This window comes from Armigeres subalbatus, unplaced genomic scaffold (assembly GCF_024139115.2).
Source record: "Armigeres subalbatus isolate Guangzhou_Male unplaced genomic scaffold, GZ_Asu_2 Contig1992, whole genome shotgun sequence".
NCBI classification, from domain to species: Eukaryota; Metazoa; Arthropoda; class Insecta; order Diptera; family Culicidae; genus Armigeres; species Armigeres subalbatus.
In genome coordinates, this window is record NW_026942828.1 from 123,048 (window position 1) to 140,742 (window position 17,695).

At 40.4% G+C, this 17,695-nt stretch overlaps 1 protein-coding gene across 3 annotated transcripts; it reads left to right on the forward strand.

The window, feature by feature from the left end:
* The first annotated feature begins 255 nt into the window (after positions 1 to 255).
* LOC134203612 (ATP synthase subunit s, mitochondrial-like) lies at positions 256 to 1,147 on the forward strand. 3 transcript variants are annotated; one of them, XM_062678494.1, is made up of 2 exons: positions 256 to 332; positions 422 to 1,147. In XM_062678494.1, the coding sequence occupies exon 2, from the start codon at positions 436 to 438 to the stop codon at positions 1,036 to 1,038; it is 603 nt and encodes a 200-aa protein (XP_062534478.1). In that variant the 5' UTR covers positions 256 to 332; positions 422 to 435; the 3' UTR covers positions 1,039 to 1,147. The 3 variants fall into 3 exon arrangements, with proteins under 3 accessions (XP_062534478.1, XP_062534480.1, XP_062534481.1); XM_062678496.1 differs by having other exon boundaries at positions 267 to 328; XM_062678497.1 differs by having other exon boundaries at positions 319 to 336.
* The last annotated feature ends 16,548 nt before the right edge of the window (positions 1,148 to 17,695 follow it).

A 17,695-nucleotide genomic window follows, 5' to 3' on the forward strand; every position in this document is an offset into this window, starting at 1 on the left:
AAAAAAAATGCATTTGGAGTGCTCCAAATTGAAGTGGCTTTTTTAGTAAGTTTAGATTAAAATAAAGGTTAGGTAGATGATTCAATGGCTTGGTTCCAGTGAATAATTTTAATTTATTTGCTTCAATTATTATTAAATATATTGTTTATAAACAAGTCTACATGTTGCATTGAGCTTTTGCAACATAAAAAGCGATTTTTTTTTTGCCAATTTCATTAAGTTTACTTTATTGTGTTAATCATCTGAACAACAGACGATGACACGATGACGATTTTTTGATACCATCAACAGAAAACAACAAAAAACGAAAAATATTCACCGGTTTCGGGTTGGTTGGTAGTCCTTGTGTGAATTAATTTTTTGATATCATCAGCTTTATATTTTTCTGAGTCTCATATTTTTTATTAATTTGTTTACCCAGTATTCTGTGCAAAAATGCTGAAACTTCAAACCCTTCGAGGCATTGCTTCAACGTATACCGGGACGATTCGTACACCCCCAACAGCCGTAATATCCAATCGAAACTTATGGGGATGGATTAACATGATGTTCAATCGGGTGGACACTGCCCGACTCAAAGCGGTCGGCCCGGACCGTTTATGCGCTGAATGGCTATTACGAAACGGCGCCAGAGCAAAGTTTGTTAACGTACAACACGAGCAAGTCAACTACAACCTACTGCCAAACGAAAATGTTCCGGTGTTGATCGAAGAGTTCGATGGAACAGATTCCGGGATTATGCACATTGGATTCGATCACCTCAAGAACCTGACCCGCCTTAGAAAGATTAGGCTGCATAATTGTGTCTACCTGGAGGATCAGGCCCTGACCAAGCTTCGCTTCGTTGCCCAAACGCTGGAAGTGCTTGAAGTCTCAAATTGCAAGAACGTAACTGATTATGGCTTGCTTGCTTTGAGGGACTTGAAAAAATTGAAACAACTGAGTACACATAACTTGCCATATGTAAAAAATATTCAAAAAGTTGAAGAGGAATTGAGAAAAGCTCTTCCAGAATGTAACATGGATCTGAAACCGTGAAATAATTATAAACTAAAATATTTGGATTTGCCTTAACTACATCATTGTCTAGTCATTTCGAGAAGCAACAAAAAATGTTATAGGTACTCAATAAAACTTTTTTTTTCCTACTAAACAATAATTTATTTCTTGTAATGGTTTGAACAAACTATTTTTGAAGCGTAGGGAAAAATGGGGCAAGACAGCCAACGTTGATTATGACTTAAGTAAGCATTATATTCACATTATTATTACGAGGGATGGTTAAAAATAATGTAAAAATGTTATCTAACTGAAAAAAGCACTTTCACAACCTTACTTGTTCTTAAAACATTGATTTTGAAATGGTTTAGTTGAAATTCGAATTTTCTTATAATTCCGTAGTTACATAATTTAAAGAGGGGCAGCAGGGACTATGTCCAAGGACTTGACGATCCCTCCCCAGGCCATCTGCGAGTTGTGGCGCCTGCCTAGGATGTGGTGGGGTTTGACAGTGGGCCCTGTTAAACCTCTATAAAAGCTGCATGTATCCGCAAGTAGGCTCCGCCAAAGCGACCGGTCGCGACCGTGTGCCACTCAAAGCGCACAAGCCCAAGTCCTGGTGTTAGGTGGGACGCTAAACAGCCCTGACACGACGGCCCTCCGACGAGACAGGAGGTTTGCGCAGGCCCAATAAGCCGCCTTTAAAAACAACGATTACGAACGACATAGAAGATAATACGACTCGATACAATCGACAACGACCTAGGCGACGAATAAAGGATCACGATTGGAAGCTTGGAACATGGAACTGCAAGTCGCTAGGCTTCGCAGGTTGCGACAGGATAATCTACGATGAATTACATCCCCGCAACTTCGATGTCGTAGCGCTGCAGGAAATCTGCTGGACAGGATAGAAAGTGTGGAAAAGCGGGCATCGAGCGGCTACCTTCTACCAAAGCTGTGGCACCACCAACGAGCTGGGAACCGGCTTCATAGTGCTGGGAAAGATGCGCCAACGCGTGATTGGGTGGCAGCCAATCAACGCAAGGATGTGCAAGCTGAGGATAAAAGGCCGTTTCTTCAACTATAGCATCATCAACGTGCACTGCCCACACGAAGGGAGATCCGACGACGAGAAAGAAGCGTTCTATGCGCAGCTGGAGCAGACATACGATGGATGCCCACTGCGGGACGTCAAAATCGTCATCGGTGACATGAACGCTCAGGTAGGAAGGAGGAAATGTATAGACCGGTCATCGGACCGGATAGTCTGCATACCGTATCGAACGACAACGGCCAACGATGCATAAACTTTGCAGCCTCCCGCGGAATGGTAGTCCGAAGCACTTTCTTCCCCCGTAAGAATATCCACAAGGCCACATGGAAATCACCTAATCAAGTAACGGAAAACCAAATCGACCACGTTCTAATCGACGGTAAATTCTTCTCCGATATCACGAACGTTCGCACTTACCGCAGTGCGAATATTGAATCCGACCACTACCTCGTCGCAGTATGTCTGCGCTCAAAACTCTCGACGGTGATCAACACGCGTCGGAGTCGTCCGCCGCGGCTTAACATTGGGCGGCTACAAGACGGTAGACTAGCCCAAGACTACGCGCAGCAGCTGGAAGTGGCACTCCCAACGGAAGAGCAGCTAGGCGCATCATCTCTTGAAGATGGCTGGAGAGATATTCGATCCGCCATTGGAAGCACCGCAACCGCTGCACTAGGCACGGTGGCTCCGGATCAGAGAAACGACTGGTATGACGGCGAATGTGAGCAGTTAGTTGAGGAGAAGAATGCAGCATGGGCGAGATTGCTACAACACCGCACGAGGGCGAACGAGGCACGATACAAACGGGCGCGGAACAGACAAAACTCGATTTTCCGGAGGAAAAAGTGCCAGCTGGAAGATCGAGACCGTGACGAGACGGAGGAACTGTACCGCGCTAATAACGCACGAAAGTTCTATGAGAAGTTGAACCGTTCACGTAAGGGCCACGTGCCACAGCCCGATATGTGTAAGGACATAAACGGGAACCATCTTACGAACGAGCGTGAGGTGATCCAAAGGTGGCGGCAGCACTACGAAGAGCACCTGAATGGCGATATGGCAGACAAGGGTGGCGGTATGGTAATGAACCTAGGAGCACGCGTGCAGGACATGCGACTTCCGGCTCCGAATCTCCAGGAAATCCAGCAGGAGATCGGCCGGCTGAAAAACAACAAAGCCCCTGGAGTTGACCAACTACCAGGAGAACTGTTTAAACACGGTGGTGAAGCACTGGCTAGAGCGCTGCACTGGGTGATTACCAAGGTTTGGGAGGATGAGGTTCTGCCGCAGGAGTGGATGGAAGGTGTCGTGTGTCCCATCTACAAAAAGGGCGATAAGCTGGATTGTAGCAACTACCGCGCAATCACATTGCTGAACGCCGCCTACAAGGTACTCTCCCAAATTTTATGCCGCCGACTAACACCAATTGCAAGAGAGTTCGTGGGGCAGTACCAGGCGGGATTTATGGGTGAACGCTCTACCACAGACCAGGTGTTCGCCATACGTCAGGTATTGCAGAAATGCCGCGAATACAACGTGCCCACACATCATCTATTTATCGACTTCAAAGCCGCATATGATACAATCGATCGGGACCAGCTATGGCAGCTAATGCACGAAAACGGATTTCCGGATAAACTGATACGGTTGATTAAGGCGACGATGGATCGGGTGATCGATTTTCACGAAGTCCGTCCAGTTATTTGGTTTCGCCGACGACATTGATATCATGGCACGTAACTTTGAGAGGATGGAGGAAGCCTACATCAGACTGAAAAGCGAAGCTAAACGGATTGGACTAGTCATCAACACGTCGAAGACGAAGTACATGATAGGAAGAGGCTCAAGAGAGGTCAATGTAAGCCACCCACCACCAGTTTCTATCGGTGGTGACGAAATCGAGGTGGTTGAAGAATTCGTGTACTTGGGCTCACTGGTGACCGCCGATAACGATACCAGCAGAGAAATTCGGAGACACATAGTGGCTGGAAATCGTACGTACTTTGGACTCCGCAAGACGCTTCGGAGACCAAACTGACTATCTACAAAACGCTTATAAGACCGTTAGTTCTCTACGGACACGAGACCTGGACGTTGCTCGTGGAGGACCAACGCGCACTGGGAGTTTTCGAAAGTAAAGTGATGCATACCATCTATGGTGGGGTGCAGATGGCGGACGGTACGTGGAGGAGGCGAATGAACCACGAGTTGCATCAGCTGTTGGGAGAACAATCCATCGTTCACACCGCGAAAATCGGAAGACGGTGGGCCGGGCACGTAGCCAGAATGTCGGACAGTAATCCGGTGAAAATGGTTCTCGACAACGATCCGACGGGAACAAGAAGGTGAGGTGCACAGCGGGCAAGGTGGATCGATCAGGTGGAGGACGACTTGCGGACCCTCCGCAGACTGCGTGGTTGGCGAAGTGCAGCCATGGACCGAGCTGAATGGAGGAGTCTTTTATGTGCAGCACAGGCCACTCCGGCCTTAGTCTGATGATAAATAAATAAATAATTTAAAGAGACGAGCTCGGTGGTCTAGTTGCTACCGCTTCTGCCTTATAAGCAGGAGATCGTGGGTTCAATTCCAGGCTCGTCCCTTTCCTACTTTGTATTTCTATCTCAGTTCTTTCTTTGTTTCACGTTTTAGCAAAACGATTCCTACTGTTATAACCTTCAACACTAACAAATCCAAAACCTCCTGTGGCACCTATGAGAGGTCGTAGATTTCTCTGCATTTTTCTTAAGTAGATGTCCAAATAACCATCCCTCCCCTTCCTCAGCATTCGCAAAGACGTGGCCAGGACAGATCTCGACTATTGCTTCCATCTAAGAGATAGTGATTAGCCCCAAATCAATATCTGTGGTGTAACGGATGAAAGTGATGCTACTCTAATACAATAGTCCAGGCTTGTACCACCTACGAAATTGTGCGAAATGCTCAATGCTAATGCTAATGCTAATAATTTCGTAGTTACATAATTCTAGGTTTGAAGCCTAAATTACACGTTTTTCAGCACAAATTGATATTTCCCAATGCTTTTATATAACTATTACTGCCGTTCTACGCATGCTTGTACCAAATTCAAAAAAGGACAAATGAGAAAATGGCATATGAAATTAAACCCTAATTTTCATTGCTGACGTATAACCTGAATAAAATATAAGATTATTACATCACAGAGCCATTCAGAAGACTTCATTTAATGAATTATTGGCAATGGCTGATTTTCTACCCGCCGCAGCCACATCCAGGCGCTATAGTATATGCACAAAATAGCCAGCAAGAGTTAACCGCCAGAAATTTGTATGGCGAAAGACATCTAACGCTGTTTTTCTCAAAATTAGGAACTTTTCATGAAAAACTATTTGGTACCGGTTATGAGGGATGATGTCCGCTACTACGCCTACCAAATATTTTTTCGATTAAAGTGCTTAATTTGGAGAAATCGAACCTTAGATGCCTTTCGCCATACTGATTTCAGAAAGTTAACTCCTAGTATGCCGCTGTAAGCACGCTCAAAGCAGTCGATTCATTGAAATCATTCTTATTTTTCACCCACAAATAGAATTTGCGACAACGATCGTTAAAATAGTTTGGTGGGACAGTTATGCCGAGAAATAGAGCACTTGTTTTGTGGTTTCTAGGGATATCAGCCCCGTTCAGTGCATGATTTCGTGATTGACTACTGCGATTGACATATGTCTCCACATGCTTTACCTATGGAAGCGACCCAACCACGTGGTTGAAATTATTATGTCGCTTAGGGTGCGGCCAGAGTAGACGCGAAGTGCGAAGCGAAGCGAAGCGTCCATACGATTTGACAGCTCCTTATTATTGATTGTTATTCCTTTGTGTGCAATTTTCGCGCCGCATCGCGTAGACGCGTCTACTCTGGCAGGCACCTTAGAATGAGTATTGTACAAACTGCCCCCATTAAACCAGTGGGACAGGCTAAGATTGGAAGATCTGACAGAGAATGCTATTTCAATGCGTGTTGCTCCATAAAATAGCAAAATCCGCCATAATGATGAATTTAAACACCGCGAGACAATTATGCGTAGAAACTAAGCAATGGGATAAATAGACGTTGTTTTCAATGATTTTCCGAACAAAATTTTATTTATTTATTATCAGACTAAGGCCGGAGTGGCCTGTGCTGCACATAAAAGTCTTCTCCATTCAGCTCGGTCCATGGCTGCACTTGGCCAACCACGCAGTCTGCGGAGGGTCCGCAAATCGTCCTCCACCTGATAGATCCACCTTGCCCGCTGTGCACCTCGCCTTCTTGCTCCCCTCGGATCGTTGTCGAGAACCATTTTCACCGGATTACTGTCCGAAATTCTGGCTACGTTCCCGGACCACCGCAGTAGTCCGATTTTCGGGTGTTAACGATGGATGGTTCTCCCAACAGCTGATGCAACTCGTGATTCATTCGCCTCCTCCACGTACCGTCCGCCATCTGCACCGCACCATAGATGGTACGCAGCACTTTCCTTTCGAAAACTCCCAGTGCGCGTTGGTCCTCCACGAGCATCGTCCAGGTCTCGTGTCCGTAGAGAACTACCGGTCTTATGAGCGTTTTGTAGATAGTCAGTTTGGTACGGCGGCGAACTCTATTCGATCGGAGCGTCTTACGGAGTCCAAAGTACGTACGATTTCCAGCCACTATGCGTTTTCGAATTTCTCTGCTGGTATCGTTATCGGCGGTCACCAGTGAGCCCAAGTACACGAATTCTTCAACCACCTCGATTTCGTCACCACCGATAGAAACTCGTGGTGGGTGGCTTACATTGACCTCTCTTGAGCCTGTTCCTATCATGTACTTCGTCTTCGACGTGTTGATGACTAGTCCAATCCGTTTAGCTTCGCTTTTCAGTCTGATGTATGCTTCCTCCATCCTCTCAAAGTTACGTGGCATGATATCAATGTCGTCGGCGAAACCAATAACTGGATGGACTTCGAGAAAATCGTACCACTCGTGTCAATCCCTGCTCTTCGTTTTACCCCTTCCTAAGCGATGTTGAATAGCAGACACGAAAGACCATCACCTTGCGGTAACCCTCTACGCGTTTTCAAGGGACTCGAGAATGCCCCTGAAACTCGAACTACGTACATCACCAGATCCATCGTCGCCTTGATCAACCGTATCAGTTTATCCGGAAATCCGTTTTCGTGCATTAGCTGCCATAGCTGGTCCCGATCGATTGTATCATATGCGGCTTTGAAGTCGATAAATAGATGATGTGTGGGCACGTTGTATTCGCGGCATTTCTGCAATACCTGACGTATAAATGGCAGTTCGGCGGTTCGTGGTACGAAGGGGTGCTCCGCTAGAGATCCGGAGCGACAACGGTACCAACTTCCTTGGTGCCAGCCGTGAGTTGCAACAGCAGATATTCAAATGAATCAACAACTCTCCGAGGTGTTCACCAATGTGACCACCAAGTGGGTGTTTAACCCGCCATCCGCTCCCCACATGGGCGGATCGTGGGAGAAGCTCATCAGGTCCATTAAAAAAGCCTTTTCCGCCCTGACAACCAACCGAGATCCGGACGACGATTCTCTTCTTACGTTGATGACCGAGGCAGAAGGAATAGTGAACTCTAGACCAATGACGTTCGTGCCACTCGAAGCGGAGACTCAGGAGGCTCTCACGCCAAACCATTTTTTGCTACTGAGCTCGCAAGGCGTCACTCAACCTCCCCTCCAGATTCCAGAACGACCGGAGACTCTCAGGAGACTGGCGGTTGACTGTCAAATTGACTGTCGGCTGTCAAGCGTTGATAGACATGTCAATGTCATTATTCCTCAACATATCATCTTTTTTCCTCAAACCATCTTTTTGACGACGAAAAGGGCAGAGTTAAAGTTCTCGTAGAAATTAAAAGATACGTTCAATAGCCCTATTGTTGAAATCGGTGAAATCATCCTGGGTAAAGCTGAATTTAAAACTAGGTGATCAATGTGAGTAATTGAATTTATAAGAAAAAAATTATTGTAAAACCTAAATTAACTAAAATAAAACTTACAGTTTTGAGCTCGCATAACCAAAAAAACGCGTGCTAGAAAAACTCCTAAAGGGCCCAACAACAACGATCCAACGGGTACAAAAAAAGTATGGTGCGTAGCGGGCAAGATGGGTCAATCAGATGGATGATGACTTGTGGACCAAGGATGTTATCGATCATTTAGTAATAAGCGTTCGATCATTTAGTAGTTTGTCAATAATTCATTCCAGAAGCCAAATTTCAAAATGTGTTATATGGTGGACTTCTATTGCAAAGGTTTTTCTACAACTCTGCCTAATGGTTCATTGTTAGAATTCCACTAGTAACGAAGTTATAGCGTTAGTTGCAGTAACCTAAACTAAATGATTGCCATTTTGTTATCATTCGATAACATAAATACGACAAAGTAAAACAAAAACCTACACTGAACCAATAAATATGATTAAATTTATATGATAAATATAATACCCATCTCATGATATCTATTTAATCAATTCTATTTGAGTCCAATAACACCTATCAGATACTTGATTAAGAACTAAAAGATAACATTATGAGAAAGATTTGAATCTCTAATTGATGTTATCTGATAAATCCTATGCTTTGATTCATTTTATAATCAGATAAATTTTATATGATTGCCCAATGTGCAAATATTGTAGTGTACACAGAATCAAGATGGCAGCCAGTGCGCTAAACTTGCTAGCGGATTTAAGATTTCCTGACGATTTACTTGAGGTGTTCAGAGGTAATTCATGTTTTATATTAATCCCAATTCATTACTTTAATGTTCGTTATTCTAGAATGTGGGATCACTCTGTATGAGTTGGTATCTATATCGTTCGAAGATTTTAAAAACAAATTGGAAACAACATCAGTTCAATGGAAGTATGAAGTACCGTCAACTGGGGGGAAGATGATCATTGAGGTGAAGATGATCATTTGATGTGTCAGTCAAAAGTGCCAAATTTTTTTATGAAACGGTAGTCAACAATATTCTCCGTTCAAGTAATGTTACCGCTAGGTAGAAATCCGAGTTATTCGATTATAATCATGAAAATGTAATTTGTGGAAGAAAGAGAGAGATAGTCATAAATGACGCTATTTTCGTTTCAAATATTGACTTTGTTGACTTCTTTACGTAATAAATTTCAACATTTATACAAATAACCTAGTGTATTTTGACTACTAGGTCATAATGATTTTAGTACAGCTGTCTTGATCAACTTCACCCCAAACCAGATTACTCAAAAAATGTGTGATAATTTAATTTATTTTAATAAATGCGAACGCATTTCAGAAAACTAAAGTTGTTGATTATTGCAACGTATAGCAGTACATGTTTTGAAAATATTTGTTTCGATTTAAAATGTAAACACACATTGTTATTGCATGTTTTGTCTTAAAAATGATCATCTTCCCCCCAGTTGACGATACTATTCGATATTATTGACGGTTGGAAGAAGCGAAATGTGAAATATTTCCGAAAATATTTATATTCATATATATAATTAATTTGGTGTTACTTTTACAGAAATTGTATGTTGTGCAAACAGTTCCGAAACCGTTAACCGCTAGTGCATATTTGGCACCTCTACCTCAATCCATACCTGTCACCGGATTAAGAGTGATAAACAACGAAACACCGGAGGAATTACCGGCCAACGCGGAAGTTGTCGAAATTGTTGATACATGTTCTCACTCAGCTCAGCCTGCAGAAGTTTATGTGCCTCCAGTTGCGGAAAGCGGCGAGTTTACAGTAGCTGGTGTCTCAGAAGAACTCGCAGAATGTTACAATTTCCCATCGGATTCTTGTTCGAAAGATAAACAGACGGCAGAAGGTCCCAAGCTAACATCTGCGGAAAACGGCGAATGTTCAGTGCAGGCTGGTGTTTCATCTCGGTAAACATTCTCAATCCCTTCCGCAGGCTACAGTACCTGTCGCTCCTATTTCTTCGGTGACAGAATCTGATACGGAAGTCAAGCCGGTGGCAAAGCTAGATGTAGCAAGACAGAGCAGCGTATTTTCAGCAAGCACTCTTCTTACGCTCTTGGAAGCTACCGTAGAAGGAAAAGATATGATCGAAAAAGCGATGTTGTAAAACACAGCGATATTTGTTACTTGGTTGTTCGAGCTTGGAGAACTGGGATGTTTGACAATCACTACTTGGCATATGAGGCAATTGAAAGTATTCGGATCGTTGAGCTCATTCCAATTGATTCTTTTAATGTTCTACCTGTTATGTTATACAATATTGATGGTCATTTTTACTTCCGTAATAAATCATGTTTTAATATAGATAACTAGGATAAGAGATAATTGTACCTACATAAGTGAAATAAGTTATAGCATAATACATGGATAAGCGTATTTTTAAAACTTGTTTTTGCCTTTCTCGTACAACAAAGTTGTACCGAAAGGCTATCATTTCACTCTGAAAACGAACTTTTTACAGAAACATCTGATAGTAAAGTTTCTTATACCATTCGACTCACTTTTATGAATCGAGATGATGTCTGTGTGTGTATGTTTGTGTGTCTGTATGGTCACTTTTTCAACCTCAAAAACTCACACGATTTTCATGTACTTAGACTTAACTGATTTTATCGCAACAAGTTGCATTCCGCAGAGCCACTCTTCTAATTACATGCTATTTAATTTCATCAAGATTGATTAATGCGTTCGCAGCTGAGAAGGAAAATGGTTTAGGCAGTTTTCCATTTTTTCCCATATAATCGGGACTACGAGCATTGAGCAGCTACCATGCTGTAATATAAATTACGTTCGCTCGATGGGTTAGAATCCTCGCTACGGCAATATCGATAACGCTAACGCAACGAGCAAAGCTTTTCAAAGCTTGCAATGTGGAACGTGTTGAACACGAAAACTAATCGACGAACAACGCACGCGCTTTTAGGCTGAGAGCCGACTCGATGATGATTATTGCCATTACCGTCGTGCGGGGCTTCTTTTGACAAATCAGGGGCTACTTTGGACATTTCTCGCTTAACTTTTCAAAAGGACCAAAGTAACATTTTTTAATGAATTAATTTGAGCACTGAAATCAAAGGCTTTCATGTTGTTCTATTGATAACGCTATTCAAATTAATTCATGAATAAAATGATACTTAGGTCCTTTTGAAAAGTTAAACGAGATTTAAAACAATAATTACAACGAAAATAACTATAAAATTGTCATTATCACCAATCGGGTGTCTTGTTGATAGTTGGATGGCAACTTTCTGTTTCAAATTTGGTATTTTTTCCATTTATTTTTTTCAAAAAATCAAAAATCCAAAGTAGCCCCCGGAGTCAAAAGAAGCCCCTCACGACGGTATAGGTACTTTATCGGAGCATTCGCACAAAAGATATTTTAGTTACTAGATAAAGATTGTCGCTACTGTTCCCTTTGTTCTGCTGTCCGAAACATGTGTGGTACATACCTGTCAAATCGTATGGATTTTCCATCTTTGACATTTAGCTCCCCTATCCTCGCCAGCAAAAGATGTTCCGGACAGCGACGACAGCGACAATCTTTATCTAGTAACTAAAATATCTTTTATTCGCACCAACACAGTTTCATCGTTGGCAACAGAAATTGCACTCTAAAAAATCATCACGTCATATTCACGTGAAAAATCACGTAACTGATCTGTCTTGAACAAACGACGATTGTTACGTGACGTTAGTAATGCTCACCTGAAATCCACGTAACTTTTACTAAAAATCTTGGTGAATATGACTGTATATCCACGTAAACAATTTAAGTGAGATTGTGTTAGTGTGATTGCAGAACCGGCATTGTAAACAAGAATGAATGATACATAACCTAAACATAATGAGGCTTCGCGGGCGAAGGTAAGTGATATTTCAGGTGCATCTAGGCGGATATTTTCCGTGCCTGCATTTCTCCTCTTTGGAAAAAAAGCAATGGAGGTTGGATAAAATTTATTAGATTCGTTGAAAAATTATGTGAAAGAGAAGGCTACAGCTACAGTTTTCTGGTCGCGTTAGTATAAAGTTTATAGTCTAGGTTCCACTACTTTTGGTTAATTAACAGCGGTAATATTAGCAATTTTCGAGCAAGCAGCTGGTTTCAAATTCTTGGCGATTCTCATTGATAATTATCATTGCGATAACTCCAAAGCGCAATGACAAAATGACGGCATGCCCTGTATCAATGCATCAACAACGCGAAAAAGATTCTCTTTTATGGGCAGTCCTTGTCCATTTTTTCATTCATTCCAAAATCACTTTATTGCAATACATTTCAAAACATGTAGTGGTTACCTGCTGTCTTGTAGCTTTCACTAAAATTTCACGTAACCAGTACGTACAAATCACGTCAGGTTCACCTGATCAAACACGTAACTACTTTCAAACTTCACGTCATTACTACTGGAAGATCCAGTTAGAGTCACCGGATAAATCACGTAACTCAAGGAAACTAAATTTTGTTCAGGTTACTTGTCATTCAGGTCACTCTTACGTGAAAAGTCGGGTGGATGAGAATCACATTTGTTTTCAGGTAAATATGACGTGAAGATTTTTCAGAGTGTGCACTCGATAACGGTACGATTCACTGCTGGTTCATACGCTCGTGGCCATGGTGATGTTTGCGTTTGTTTTGTGTCATACATTGTAAGGGGAAAAGAGGGGTTTCATTGATGCTTCAACATGCTGTTTGGTTTGGGTGGTGTGGAGTTATGATGAAGTTTGGGTGATTTCAAGGGCAAATTTGAATATAGTTTTTGTTTTATACATCTCCTTATTTCCATATTATATTATGTATTCGGTTTTGTTTGTCTTCTATTTATATTTAGGAATCGTTCAAAAATGGCATCGTGGCCTTGGCGAAGGGGGTGGGGGTGTCGTTGGTTGAATAATCTTAAATGTATTTGACGTCATATTTAAGTCGGCCTTGAGAATTATTGGCTTAATTTTCAAAATGTTCGTTTACATTTCACTCCGAAATCGAACCTTTTATAGAAGTAGGGGTAATGACGGCTTTGGCAGGTTTTGTTCTATTATTGGCAGGGGGGTTTTTTATGACTGATTATGCTCAAATTTGGCCCAAACATTTTTTGCATATCAAAGAATATTGTGGCCAAATTTCATAAAATTCGGTCGATAAAACCCCCCCTGCCAATAATAGAACAAAACCTGCCAAAGCCGTCTGTTCCCCTACTTGAAATAATTTTGATATAAATTCTCTGTCAAAAATGGATGAAAGAAAATTTCACGATCGTCATAACTTGATTATGACATAATGTATTATGCTTATTTTACAGAAAACTAAATTGCCAACATTTTTGGTCGATAGGAATTGGAAAAAAACGAAGTTACCACTTTCAGTATATCTTGATTTAATCGAGAAAGGCATCGTCACCGCTAGGTGGATTAATTTGGGTTTTTAACTTAGAAATAGATTTGCTTCTGTTTTCGCGCAATCTATATCAAGTGGACTAAATTCAGAATGTTGTTTTCGAAACAACATAATGAATCTGGAACATTTGATATATATTGTGATAACTGGAGTAACAATTTTATTTTTTTGAATGGTATTTCAGATGTGCTTATAAATTTTATTGGAAATTTATATGGTTTTAAAAGTCAAATAAGATAAAATTTATTGAATTGGTATATGATTGGAACAAACATTGCTCTCAATTTATATATTTATTTTATATAAAAGTTATATGATTAATATAATAAACATAATCTATATGATTCTGAAATAATAATCAAATGAAAACCATTATGGAAAAAATCTATATGTTTTTGCTAATAAATTGAACATGAATAATATTTTGAGTGTATGTTGTGCTTAATTAGTGGATTGTGTATGTCGAAAAAATATGAGACAGGTTTTTGCTCCATATTGCAGCAGGTAATGGAGGTACGTCAACTTATGCGATCAAATGACCGTTTTTCCAAAAACAATTATCGCCATAACTCGAATGTTTCCGAACAAGACATGAATATTTTTGCATGGAGCATATGACTTATGACCATATCCGCAAAAAAGTGTGTTTTAGTCATTTTGGCTTATACGTCAACTATGTGATCATAGGCAGTTCAATAATGCAGACACAGGCAAACTTTCCTATACTATAAAAAAGAACTTGGCAAACAATAAGGCATTTTATGAGACAGATCGAAACAGCTGCTTTTCTCGTGTTTATCTACTTTGACAATTAGTGGGAGCCCGTTTGTTTGGTAATTTCGCGCCGAACATTCCGATGGGTCCCATCATCAATTCTGCCTGTTTTACTTTTCGTCTACCAGGGTTTTAGAACATAGTTTTTCATATGATTCTTAAAATGTATCGTTAGATAATTCATATAATTGCATTCTAAGCATGAAATGCTGAAGAAAACACGAATGAAAAGTAAAACGTTACAAACATTATTTTGTGTTCGGACCTAACGGAATGTTCACGCAGAATCATACCAAAACAAAACATTAGAAGTAAATAAACGGGCCACCGCGAAACGTCTCATAAAATGCCTTATTCGTTTCGAATGGGCGGACTCTCTCAGACGTAGAGAATACTTGTTTACCGGTCTCCTCAAATTGAGTATCAAGTTTTGAGAAAGTGAATATTCTTCAAGGCCTTACAAATCGATTGGAACGAAACCAAACCCGTCGAATTCACATAAAATTAATTGTCCGTAAAACTCGTCCAAGTGTTCTGGTGTCTGGAGAACTTTCATCAAGTCATCTGATCCGTGTGAGGTGTGAGTATCCGCCAAGTTGAGGGTTTGTTATATTTGACAAAGATACATTTTTGGAAACACAAAGAATATGTTTAGACATTCAATAATCACAATTGTTTCTTCGAGGTAGAGCTGCTGACTGCCAATATTTTCCGCTGAATCAAACCTATATTATTTAGCATTAGAATATATCTAGACTGCTTTTTGAATAGGTCCTATGTGTCATTTTCATGAAACAGAGTAATCGATGTTCAAAGTTTCCCAAAATAAAATCAATTGCTATTTTACACAAAAGCATCAAAAGCATTCAAATATCACGTCATAAATTTGATAAAAATTATAATTTTGGATTGTATTTCAGAATCAGTAGCTCTTACTGCTAAATACTTAATTTTTAGGATAAATACTATTTTAAGTCATTTTCACGATTTCATGCGAACATTCGACCTAATCGCTGCGACCTAAAATCGGTCACCATGTTACTTTCGACTAGTATGTTCCGTCATTCTGTCAACTTCCTTGTTCATGCGACCTGTTAGATATGACCGGTTGGTGGGTGTTATTTTACATACGACCCATGTCATGTGAAGTGATTTTAAAAAATGTTTTTGAATTAAATCTAGTATTTTTTGGACAACATTTACAATTTCGAATGTGTTCCTAGTTAAGCTATTATAATGGAGGTTTGTATAAGTATATATTCAAATAGTGTGAATCTGAGACCCATTAGACGTGAATGTATATCTTAGTATCTTCTGACTATATAACTTCAGTGACCTTTTTTTTGCTTTTTGTTTCAGGCTCTTCCCAATTAGAGCCGAGATTAGAACGCACCTGAATAGCATCTACCCAATAATTCCGGAATAATAAAAAATAAAATAGGCATGTTGCCTTACTTACACCTGGAGGAGAAAAACATGCAAGATTGTGTGATCAGTGGTACACCACAATATTACCAGCCCCTACCAGCAAGACATTGAATACTGATCTGCTTGATTTAACTGAAATTCACTAATGCAATCACGTGTAAATATGCATTATTTAGTAGCAATAAATTATTCTTTTTTATATAACTAGCCTTTACAAATTTAATCGAATAACCGGAACAACATTTATTGGCACTACATTGCCCCGCATTGCCCAGCATTGTCGCTCTGAAGCTTAATACATATGATCTCTGGTATTCGTACTACGGTATACAACTTTAAATTTTAATACAATGCCAACTATTGTGGATTTACTCGCTATCAAGATTTTTCCCATTACTTTTACGGCTACTCAGAGTAAGCGCAAAAAATCGAGGGGAACGGCAATGTTAATGTCTTATAAAACTTAATTTTAATGATTACAAATATTTAATCAAATGAAATCAATTCTTCAATATTACAGTCGCAGCGACTACTTTAACGAACACTTGGTGGAACGGCTCTAACCGACCGTGTCCACCTAGCAAATAAACGTACAATATTGTATTTAACAAAGATAGCTTTGAAATTATGTTCTGTTATCCTCTACCATGATACGAATGCCTGTCCTTAGCCCAAGTCCTTAATATAAAGTTTTGAACGGAATGCTGCAGACCATTGACGAAATAAGTAGTATTAAACACAAAGTGTACGAACTAACGGTGATATCCTGCTACTTTTGTTGCCGATCCATTGTCTTCTTCTTCTTATTGGCATTACATCCCACACTGGGACAGAGCCGCCTCGCAGCTTAGTGTTCATTAAGCACTTCCACAGTTATTAACTGCGAGGTTTCTAAGCCAGGTTACCATTTGTGCATTCGTATATCATGAGGCTGACACGATGATACTTTTATTATTAGTCGAGACAATTTCCAATCCGAGCATTGTCTAAACCGGCAACGGGAATCGAACCCAGCCACCCTCAGCATGGTCTTGCTTTGTAGCCGCGCGTCTTACCGCACGGCTAAGGAGGGCCCCATCCGATCCATTGTAATTCGTGGTATTTATACACATGATGATAGTCTACAGTTTAAATTATTACACCCAATTTTGAATTCTTCGTCTTCAATGGCTCTACATTCCATTTGGAACATGGTCTGCTTTTACACTTTTACATCAACATTTACAGTTATTAAGCGAAGGATATTCTATGCCTACTATTATACATGACTTTGTTGCTGTGTGGCTCGTACTATGTATACAATACACGTAGGTCAAGGAAGTCGTCTCTCATCCGAAAATATTTTAGACCGGACTGAGAATCAAACTTACAATCCTCTGATTGGCAATCCTATGCCTAAAAGCTCTCAAAATGCTTAATGTATATCTAACATTATGCCGTTTATTTAATGATATAAGATTTTCTCTCCCATTGAATTACATTAATGTTATATGTGATTTATCGAATAAACCTACGTATCTAATCAGATTCATAGATAACTCCGCTCAACAAGATTTACCCTTGGATTTACCTTATTCATTATTCAAAACCTTTATTTGACGATGTATGTCATAAAGTCACGTTTACGAGACATGTGTTTTCAACTCAGATACATACACATTGAAGCAATACAGTAAATAGTTTAGGAACGTTGGCTGAATCATCGTGGTATAAAAAAAAATACATTAATCCTCATTATATACATATATTATATATTTATTTTCACATTCATACACCATTTCTATAACATTTTATTTCACGATGTACACCATGATATTATACTAATAGTATCCTGTAGTCAGTTTCGTAGCCAGAAAATTGGTCGGGAGGGGGGGGGGGGCTATCCAAACATTTTTCTTTTCGAAAAAAAAAATTGTTCTGAAAATGTTGTCTTTGGGGGAGTTTTATGTCCAAAACCACCCCAATAGCTACGCCACTGCCTGTAGTTGCTTGTGACGATTTTAGTGACGAACAGTCATTTTTTCTTTACGGTATCGTAG

Excerpts from the sequence above, each read along its gene's own strand:
- LOC134203612 (XM_062678494.1), top strand. The coding sequence starts at position 436 with ATGCTGAAACTTCAAACCCTTCGAGGCATTGCTTCAACGTATACCGGG.